General features: G+C 38.7%; 2 protein-coding genes and 1 non-coding gene across 3 annotated transcripts; 1 reads left to right on the plus strand and 2 right to left on the minus strand.

The window, feature by feature from the left end:
- On the minus strand, positions 1-418 carry pde6gb (phosphodiesterase 6G, cGMP-specific, rod, gamma, paralog b). Its single transcript, XM_034108067.1, has 3 exons — positions 273-418; positions 166-206; positions 1-77 (listed from the first exon to the last, which is right to left on the minus strand). The coding sequence occupies exons 1-3, from the start codon at positions 416-418 to the stop codon at positions 1-3; spliced, it is 264 nt and encodes an 87-aa protein (XP_033963958.1).
- Positions 419-3,789: 3,371 nt separating this feature from the next.
- oxld1 (oxidoreductase-like domain containing 1) lies at positions 3,790-6,322 on the minus strand. Its single transcript, XM_034107809.2, has 2 exons — positions 6,126-6,322; positions 3,790-4,990 (listed from the first exon to the last, which is right to left on the minus strand). The coding sequence occupies exons 1-2, from the start codon at positions 6,174-6,176 to the stop codon at positions 4,601-4,603; spliced, it is 441 nt and encodes a 146-aa protein (XP_033963700.1). The 5' UTR covers positions 6,177-6,322; the 3' UTR covers positions 3,790-4,600.
- Positions 6,323-10,144: 3,822 nt separating this feature from the next.
- Positions 10,145-10,218, plus strand: trnat-agu (transfer RNA threonine (anticodon AGU)). The gene has a single exon. It is a non-coding gene; the product is annotated as a tRNA-Thr (tRNA).
- Positions 10,219-10,533: the final 315 nt, after the last annotated feature.

Genomic DNA, 10,533 nt, shown 5'->3' on the forward strand with positions numbered 1-10,533 from the left:
TCAGATGATACCGTACTTGGCCAGCTCATTGAGCTCCAGGTGATTGAAGGCCTCCCAGGGACAAATGACGGTAATATCTGCAGAAATAGAAAGAATATATGGTTATTTACCGGTAAGCCTCTTCATATAATAACTCATACAAAATGCATTTCAAAGTGATCTCACCGGTTCCTAAGCCCTCCATCCCGGGGATATCATCGCCAAATCTACAGAGAGAAAACAAGTTACACACCAAACTGGCCTTTATATCTAAGCCTCTGACGAATCCTTACCCTTGGATTCCCTTCTTCGGAGGCTTGCTCTTGAACTGACGGGTCTGCCTCTGTTTGAACTTGGGGGGTCCTTTCCGTGGGGTGGAGGGGCCGCCAGTGACGCGAGTGGCAGACTTTATCTCAGTTTTGGGCACCTCAAGATTCATTTTGAGAAGTTAGGATGCCTCTGTGTGTGCAGGCTTTAGAGACACCTTTCTGAAGTACAGTAGTCACAATGATATCTTTTTGTTTTGGAAAGGAAAAAGAAAAAGGTTCAAACAAAGAAATATGATATCAGAATCTGAATACTTGAATTATCTAGGGCAGTGCTTCTCAAAGTGTGGTCCGCGGACCACTGGTGGTCCGTGAGCGCCCCCTAGTGGTTCGTGAGTATATTGGTAACATTTGAAATAAATACATTTATTTAAGTTTTTCACACTCTCGCGGGAATATCTCCGCAATGGAACGAGCTTAAGTTTCACTTTCGATTGCATGATATAGCCCAGATAAGCACCTTCATCACACATGTTGCCACTTGTTTGTACAATTTTCAGGCGATTTGTAAAAAACAATGTGTTTTTGGATATTTGTGAAGTTAGGTGGTCCGCGAGTGTTTTTTTATTGGTTAAGTGGTCCTTGGTATGAAAAAGTTTGAGAAACACTGATCTAGGGGTACATTAGGTTTAATGACAGTTCCTTTATTTGAGAAGGAAACAAAAATAGGCTATTTATTATGTAGATCATTGTTGACTACAAACACCCGGGTGCAATACAAATGATTGTATAAATATAAAAAAGTGAAAGTAAGAATATGCAACAAAAGATACAATACAATAAAATAAATGTATGATATATTTAAAAATAAGAAGTTCTGTAGAAGACACCATTAAAATAATAAAGTATACAAATATTGATAGCATCATACGGTCAAGTAAAACTACTTTATTGTACTACAATAGGCTATATTACATTGATATTACAATATATACAATTAGTTAATCATTAAAATCTTGTTAGAATGAGCATGCAGCCTCTCACCTCAGTCAGACAACATTAATCAGCAAGCAGGATGTATACTCATATTTCCCACTGATTGAATGTGTGAGATGGAACACACCTTGCAGCATGTTCTCTGAGGATGATCCACTTTCCCATAATCCCTGGCTCAAGTTAATAAGTACTCTGTTTCCAAATGTAATCTCGTTAGAGCAAGGACAACACACAGACATGCTGAGCACGCTCTGAGGGTCTCAGTGATCTGCTCAATGACACTGACCCTCTCCACCAAGGCTGGATCTTAGTGTGCAGTAGTTTTAGATCAAACCATAGTGGATCTGTAGCCTATGGACTTGATGTGGTTAGTTTGGAAGATAAAACATTATTTTGATGTCCAATGCTTAACAATCCTTAATTGCATTGTTGAGGAACCTGTGACCGAAGTTCTGTGTTCATTACATAACTACACCGTAGTTGTGTATATGATATGACATTAAACCTTTTGAATCTTGAATCTTTGAGTCTTAGTTTGAAGACTATAACCAATGCTGTGACCAATTGGAAAAGCGTACAACATCGTTCAGGCATATTGTACTGTATGTTGAAGATACTTTGACAGGAACCCTCAGTACTATGACGGCAGCAGTATCAAAGCAACTGTCAAGCACGATCGCAGGCATTGGATTTCGTCTCAAATTTGTATGACTTTTCTGATAAGCTGATATCCATCCCGCGTTTTGGTACAGCTGCTTGTTTAGACACTATTTGATATTACAGAATATTGTCTTCCGTTGAAGGGAAAACATTTGTGATTGTTAAAAGTATCTTTCTCAAAGTAAGAAAGAAAATGTATCCTCATATGTACGTCAGTATCAAAGGGTTTCAAACATGACTTGGCTCTAATTATTTAGCAAGCTACACCCTCCCTACAGCGCCCTGCCCTGACTGATACGTCTTCTGTACACAATGCTTAATAAACAAAGTAAACAAGAATCTGTTTCCTCAATATATTATGATTATGTCACACTTCCATCTTTTCAGTTACAGTGAGATCATTTCAGGTAAAAACAAAGATTGCAATATCAACAATAACCATTGACCTCAATTCATTTCAAGAAGAACAACATCAATCATTGCTCTTTAACTCCCCCAGCTTCTGAAATCTCTACATATTCCAATATGTGTGTGGTTTGGATGGAGATGAAATAGTGTGTTTACTCACCGGCTGACGGGAGAGGTGATCTGAGCACAGCACCGTGTTGAGGAGCTCTATGCTGGACTTGCTGTGGGGGCCAGTGGGAGCTTAGGGCCCCTCTTATATGCTGAGCCCACAGAAGATTAGGAATGCCCTGAATCCCTGCTCGATGTCAACACGTCGCATGTTTGGGCTTTGGGGGAAAGCAGGTGATGGTGAGGATGTGCATTATGTCAAAAGTGTTATTTAGAAGAAAACATCATTCCGTTTGCATCGCATACAAATGGTTCAATCTGATGGGAATAGTATTAAGAGCCAGAGCTCTACATTTCATTCTGCAATGGCCATGGGATCAACCTCTGAGGTTAGTGTATGTTTTTCAGAAAGAGATTTTTGTCATTAAAAGTCTGATTACATTTTATTTAGCTGTTTGATCCAAAGTGACTTACAGTAAGTGCAACACACCGTGAAGATACTCAGAACAAAGAGAGGAGTGCAGATATATTCTTTACAAATAAGCCAAACCATAGTGAGTTACCTTCAAATGGGTTAAACTCGTTAGGTGCTATTTTATTTTAATTGTATTGAATGGCCTCGGCACAAGCCAATCAGGTGGGTTTCAGTTTGCGACGGAAGGTGTCTGGCCTTTCTGCTGTGCTGATATTAATGGAGACCTCGTGCTACCGAGCCAAGATTGCAAACAGGTGTGTTTTTGTTGAGAAGTACCTGGGTCCAACGTGCAGTGATACGCTTTAACTCGTTTTAAATACCAGGTCCATTTCTCTAAGAGAGCAGGTTACCTCTGTGGATAATTCAGCTCCAAGAGAGAAATGCTGAAGATGGATTTCCAGCCAGGAGAAGTCACTGAAGACAGCTCAGTCTGGACATGGTCAGATGTGTGTGCTGTGTTTCTCCCCCTGTGTAACAAGGACTTACAGAGGGCCGCTACCAGACTTCTGCTGACGAGGTCATGCAGATCAGGGTCAGCATCCCCTCACACGGAGAGACTGACAGCTGCAGACACCGGGTGTTTCCACCGCGGCTCACAGAACCACGTCACTCCATCTGAGCGCTTCTTTTCTCATGTGGTCCTCAGGGTATTGATTCAGCTCATTCTAAGTCATGTCGATATGAAAACATCATTATTTTGTACATAGAGCCATACATAATAATTGATTAATTGTTTCAATCGCTATTTTGAAAATCAAGTAATTGGTTTGAGTCACTTTTAAAGAAAAAACTATAAAACCTGATCAAATGAATTGCAATAGCAGTGTGTGTACTGCGGTCAGTCAGTGACGAAAGCATTCAAAAGAAAAGGAAACAATCTTCATGTCAGCTCACAAAGACAAACATTTATTTAACAAACAATTCTTAAAAATACATTTCAAAATCAAAATAAACTCTTAAATATAATAAAGCACATTATCATTATACACATACAATTATCATTTAAACACTCCAGTTGAAACTTCAAACTAATAATAAATAATGTGCATGTGCTTTATGATGAAAGGAACAATGAATCAATTCACTACAAATTAAAAATTAAAGGTAATATTAAACCAAATACATTTTTGAATGAGGCCAGAAACATTACGATGATCTTTTAACACACAGTTTCAAAAACTCACCTTTTCAAGCATGTACAAAATAATGTGAGGACAATCCTTCCTGGCTCCTTAGTTACGTTGTTAAAACAACATTAAGCAACCATTGTGATTGAACTAGTGGCATTCCTAGTAGTAATAATTGCTTTGTGCTCACTGAAAAGAAAAAAGATCAAATAACAAACAGGTTCGGAAACAACTCCCCAAAGATAGGCAAGCATGTTTGGAGGAGACACACAGATTAGGGTTGCCAGAAACTGACCATGATCAAAATCGATTATTCGGCAGCCCTGGCGAATAATAATCGATTATCCCCCCCCAAAACATAAAAAAAAATATATATATATATAAATAAAATCGATTTAAAAAAATAATATTCGATTATGGAGACTGTAGCGAATATTCGAATAATCGAATAATCGCTGGCATCCCTAACACAGATCTTTGTCGGGAAGGACAGGTGGATTCTTGTCACATTTGAACCCGGTAGATTTGATGAGTGTGCGTAAAGTTTACATTCATGTCGACACTGTGATCAAATATATCCTTCACGTCTTTTTCAAGAGCCTTATCTCCATCTTCAGGTAGGTTTTAAGGTTTTCATCGAGGACGTTTTCCTCAATGGCTGCGAGTGCCAGGTCTCCTCCGTCGTGGTAATACGCCAGCAGCTGCTCGGCGTGTTCGATCCACACACAGTTATGGCAGCCGCTCATGCAGCAGTGGGCGGGGGCCGGCGGGGGGCCCTGGGCAGGGGTCCAGGCAGGTGTGCTGTTGCTGGGCTTTGCTTCAGTGCACTCAGAGGAGGGGTCAGTCAGTGTGGGGGGAGCAGGTGGTCCGGTAGAGAGGCAGCGAGCGGCACCACTGTGTTGAATGCTCCACCGCTGCACGGGGCACGGACGGGGCGGATGTCTCATGTGCATCAGGGAGAGGAAGCACAGCTGGAACACAATAGAGTAACATGTGATTAGTTATAGTCACATTTTGAAAAGATATTCCATGCAATTATTTCTTCTCTCCGTCAGTATTTTTCGATTCCAAACTATTTTCTTTTAATGATGACATAAGAAAGGAAGGCAATCTTATTATTTTGCAACATCTTCTGAAAAGCAGCAGAGGTTAGTAGAGTTATCAATTAGATGACTGGCAGAAAAGAAATTGCCAGAGATTTTGATAAATCTTAATTAAACATTAAAGTTGTTTTTATATATTTTTTTAAAAGAGCAGAACATGCTGTTTTAGCTTATCAAATGTAGACTTTTTTTGGGTATCATATTAAAGTGAATGTCTTTGGGTTTTGGAGTGAGAAAACAAGACAATTAGGATTTTGAAGAAGTGGAATAGACCATTTTCACAATTTTTTCTTAACATTTTATTGTCAAAACCTCAAATCTAAAGTTAATGTATTCTATTTTTAAGAAGACATGAAATAGGGAAAAGAATAAAGGAACTCTTTGTCTGTGATGTGTACATATCTATGTGCAAGATGAATGACACTGAAATAAGAAGGAAAGAGGCAGTTTGATAAAAGGCACAGCTGTGATATCTTCGGTTGGATTTCGTACTTTATGTTTAAGAGAAACCCCCCAGAGGAAGACTCTCAAGTAACAGTGGCATTGTGAAAGTGTCTCTTATAGTTCAGTTTAGGTTTCCATGTCAGAGAATGTCTCTGGCCCAGGTACACTTAAAAGTAATGCATACTGCTACCAATAGCAACAACATCTATGTTAAATACATGAAACTTAGCAATGTGAATGTATTCATCTAATATGTTCCCCTTTACTGTGTGTCCTCTCTGTCCTTAATATCATGCACTGATGATTTAATTTGAGTAATGTAAAAAAAAACCTGATGATTTAATTTGAGTAGTGAATAACTGCAGAGCTTGGGACACATTTAAACTTAACTAAAGGCACTACCCATTATTAAACGGTAGAAATAATATGGTGTATTTTATGCATATAAATACAAAGTGGTGTAAAAAATGAAAGGTTAGGTTAAAGTCAGCCTGTCATATCTGCTAGAAATAGAAATACCGTTCACGTTAGCTTCTTTAACATTAGCTTAGCTACCAACCTTTCTCAAAGACTCCAATGACCTCGCGGCATTTACACGCAAACACAGCATTGTCGCAGAAAATACGACGCTTGATTACATGTGGGTATACTTCATTTTCTCTGAGCTGTGGTATTTGTGGTATATTGATATTTGCTCCCTCCTGAGTGTGTTATCCATAGCATTAGCTGCCTGGCAAGCTAGTTGCGTCACTTCAAATTGGGATGAACCATGACCTATGTGTGTGGTTGTAAACAAAATCGTTGATTGGCCAACTGAAAATAATATGACCAATCAGATAGCACGCTTCTCAAGATGTAAACCAATGGAAAACGAGAAGTAGTTTCTGGGCGGTTCCCAGAAGACTATTTGCATTTCCAATCTCTGTCCAGCAGGTGTCATTGTTTCATCGGTATGTCCCATGTAAAGATCCAAAAGAGAAGTGGTAATCTTACAAAAAAGCCCATAAACCGTAAATAATAGTAAAGATAGAAACCCCACACAAATTAAAAGACCATAAAAACACATGTATGTATATATTTATGCTTATTACATAATAACATTATTATCTGTAAGTGAGGTTTTGTTTGTGGTTTGAAGTCTCTCGAACTTAGGTTCATGTCTATTTTTATATTGTTGCCAAGCACACCTTACTTGCACTGAACAAAACCTTTTGCAGCTGAGAGATGTCATCAGTTGCTGCGACAGAGAAACCCTGCTCAGATCTACGACATGATGTCGGCCTATCTGTTATGTGTTAACATTTACTTTTAAAGATGTTTTTGTTCTGTGTCAAAGGGCCTATGTATTGTATTTCCTCATCACAATGATCTGTTCTTTTATTCAATTACTAACAAAGAGAAGAGATGTAATGTCACTTCTCATTTGCAATGTTTTGCCAAGTCATGAATCTGATTAATTTAGATTTGCAACTTAGATTTGACTCTAACACAACAACACGTCATCTACTATTTAGTTTGTTTAATTATATTTACTTAACATCCTCTCAGTTCCTAAATAATACAATAATAATGTCGTAAAAAAACGTGACGGCTAATTCAGTTGTTATTTACCTGCAACATACAATCACATTGCCTACGCAAGAGGTGAAGATGTGGCAGACAGCAGACAGACAACAGGTGACACCTCGGATTATCACACGTGAATGTAAAGACTCAGCTGTAGTCAGCAAAAAGAAGATGATAGCATGCAAAACATTCAGCTAGGAATTACAAATTACTCTGCAGTACACTTTTCAAAAAGCATTTATTATTTGTGAAAATATCTCATAACTGTTACTCCGAGTGCATAAGGACAATGCTCAGGAATTTAGAAACAAGACTTTCTTTTGATTTACAAACAATTACTTGGTCCCACTTCAAGTAGAGGCAACCAGTGTTGTGATTTGTCAACCGCTTAGAGATGTCCCGTCCCTTAGCCTATCACGTACGGTGTGTTGGTGCGCTAGCCAATAGAAGCGTGAGTGTGACGTAGTGATGTCACTTTGTCAGGGAAGTAAACAAAGGAGTCCAATGGAGGCGTTTCAGCGATATTTCCTCTGGAGGGAACACAGGGATTTGAGCCTTTGCACAAACACATATAACACACTACAGGAAAGGGAAATAATAAGGCCACTTTTATAAAAGGAAGCGAATACTTATTTCAACTCCGAAGGAAACTGATATGTGTCCTACTCAGGTGAGCAGGAAGCTGGGATCATAGTTTGGGTACATAATGTAATCAGAAGCCACCTGTAAAGAGCATTAGAGCCATAGTAAATCAGATGTTCTCTGTGAAACGGCTCCTTTATGCTCAGAAGCCAGGGTAAAGCCTCTTTGATGTCCTCTTTCTTTGTGTGTGCAGTGATTCCGTCTCATACCCTGGCCATTTCTTAACTATTTGACCCATTCACTGATGCATGAGGAGGTGTGTCGCTTGTGTGTGTGTGTTTAGTATATGAAAGGAAGGATTGAGTCCCTACAGACTTCAATGTTTGTAAGCTACGTCCATGGTAACGTGCAGTGGAAACATGGCAGCTGCTCGGCCTGGCATGAGATACCAGGTGTGGTGGGGCATGTTATCTCACCAGAGGCCCACGATGTCACTTTATCCCAATGGGAGCTTCTGCCTCGCATTTACGCTTCATACAAACTCATATTTATGCAAACAAATAAAAGCAACCACAATAAAAGCAAGCCCTGCACAGTAGCTGAGAGAACAAAGGGCAGCATGAACAAAGGCATTCGTTTTAATAGCTGCAAGGATACAGGATTAGTGGTATGATAATGGTTTTATCTCTATCATAGATTCCATTCCACAGAGGGCTTTGGTATCACGAGGCGTGCCTGTTGGTTCATACTTTACTCTGTATGTAAGAAGGGCAGAATATATGTTGGTCTACTCCTAGGGTGACATCATACAACTGTCCAGGTGTATCAGGCAATTGAAAGATACCCAGCTGATGATGTATAGTGTTTACAGTGACATCAGTTAACATGAATGAACAGATTGTGAAAAAGTGAATCAACTAGCAAACAATGAACAATTCTAATTTGGGTTAACATAAGCTATTTTCCTGCTTTAAGGGATCGCAATTTCACAGATAAAGGGTATACAAAAACAATAGGCTGAAAAATGCTTATACACTAAAAACGGCGGAAATTAATTCTTTAGGTTTGTCACTTTAAGAGACACCTTTAACATTACAGTCATTTGATCCCTTTAATATAAACACAAAATAATATTTAGTGCAGCTTTAAGTAACAACAATTATATCTTTTATTTAAAGCGTTTTTATTTAAAACACAAAGCATTTCACATACTAGTACAAGGTGGATCAAACTGAAAGTTTGTATAATGACATGGAAACCTGTTGACACAATACATTAATTTAAAGTCCTATTTTCACATTTGAATGCATATACCATTGAGGAAGAGCAAGTCATTATTATACATAAGAAGCAAGCCTGTAACCTGAATAAGAAAATACAATTACTTTTCATACTGCCACAATACTACTCAGAGGAGAGAAGCACACCTTCATAATAAATATTGTTTTTAAAGTATGTGCTCCCCTAACTTAAGTGTTTGAATCTAGTGTCTCATAAGACGTCTTTTTTTTTTAGTTAAAATGTTTACTGTGGTCCTTCTACATCTCTGAGGGCTTCATATTTTTTGTTATAAAATCAAATCCTGATTGTCCATGCCTTCCTGTTCCCTTTCTCCAGATAAAATGTATTCACGATTAATTGTAATGTATCTTTACACTGTAGTAATACTCCTTTCGTAAAAACAAAAAAACACTTTGTCTAATACTGATTTGCATTTAATCTATGTACAAGGATTGAACATAACACGATGATTGACAGGCCACAAAAATAAAAAAAATCACATTGTATGAAAAAGGCTTTCCATTCAGGTAACATATATGACTTGATATAGGTCACAGTTAAGATCTCGCAGAGCTTGGTATCAGATTGTGTAGGTCAGCTCACCGAAACTTTTAAGTATGTCAGGTATGTGAGCAGTGAGGAGGCTGAGGGGGTTTGTTTTCTGCAAGACCACCACTGCTTTCCTCACAAACAGCCCACCTCCACCATGACCACCCCGGCTGCTAGATTAGGTTTCTCTCAACGCCGTTTCCCTTGGAAATCCTGGAGCCCTGCTCTACCTCCGGCTGCCGTTTCCAAAAGGCTTGCAGATTGAAGGAAATAAAGATTAAATCTGGCACCTGACTCATACTTAAAGAAAATAAACTCAAGGGAGGGAAACTATTTTTAATACAGTTAACAACATTTCACATGACCCAGTTGTCTCCCAAAGTGCAGCCTGTGGACTCCCATGGGTTTTCAGGGAATTCCCCGAGGACTTGTAAAGATAGTCAACACATACTTTATTTTATTAGTAGTACTTGGCAAAAAGATGTATTTGTAAACATGGCTTTTTCCCGTATTTGGGTGATCATGTGGTTCTTTATTAAGCACCGGCGTGGGAATTACATTTCAATGTATATAATAACAACTACCACGGGTGCCCACTACGGTGCTGTGGCTTAGTTGGTTAAAGCGCCTGTCTAGTAAACAGGAGATCCTGAGTTCGAATCTCAGCAGCGCCTTTTCTTAAAGTGCAAAATAGTTTATTTGAAAATGTAAACGAGTAAAGTGTGGGGATAATTTGCGTATATCTAAGCATTAGCGATCTTTTACAGTCTATCTTTAGGTTTCTGAATATGTAGCTCAAACAGATAAGCCATAAAACACTGTTTACACAGTTGATGATTTCTGCATCACCAACCAGGTCAAAGTTTGTTTTACAAAGATATCTTGGTTTATACAAAACTTGCCATCAGCCTCAATGCACTTTTTTGTGCCACGTGACACATTTTTAGCATGCTAACCATACATGCTAACCCTCGACTCCATCCGAAAGT

This window comes from Pseudochaenichthys georgianus, chromosome 19 (assembly GCF_902827115.2).
Source record: "Pseudochaenichthys georgianus chromosome 19, fPseGeo1.2, whole genome shotgun sequence".
Lineage (NCBI taxonomy): Eukaryota > Metazoa > Chordata > Actinopteri > Perciformes > Channichthyidae > Pseudochaenichthys > Pseudochaenichthys georgianus.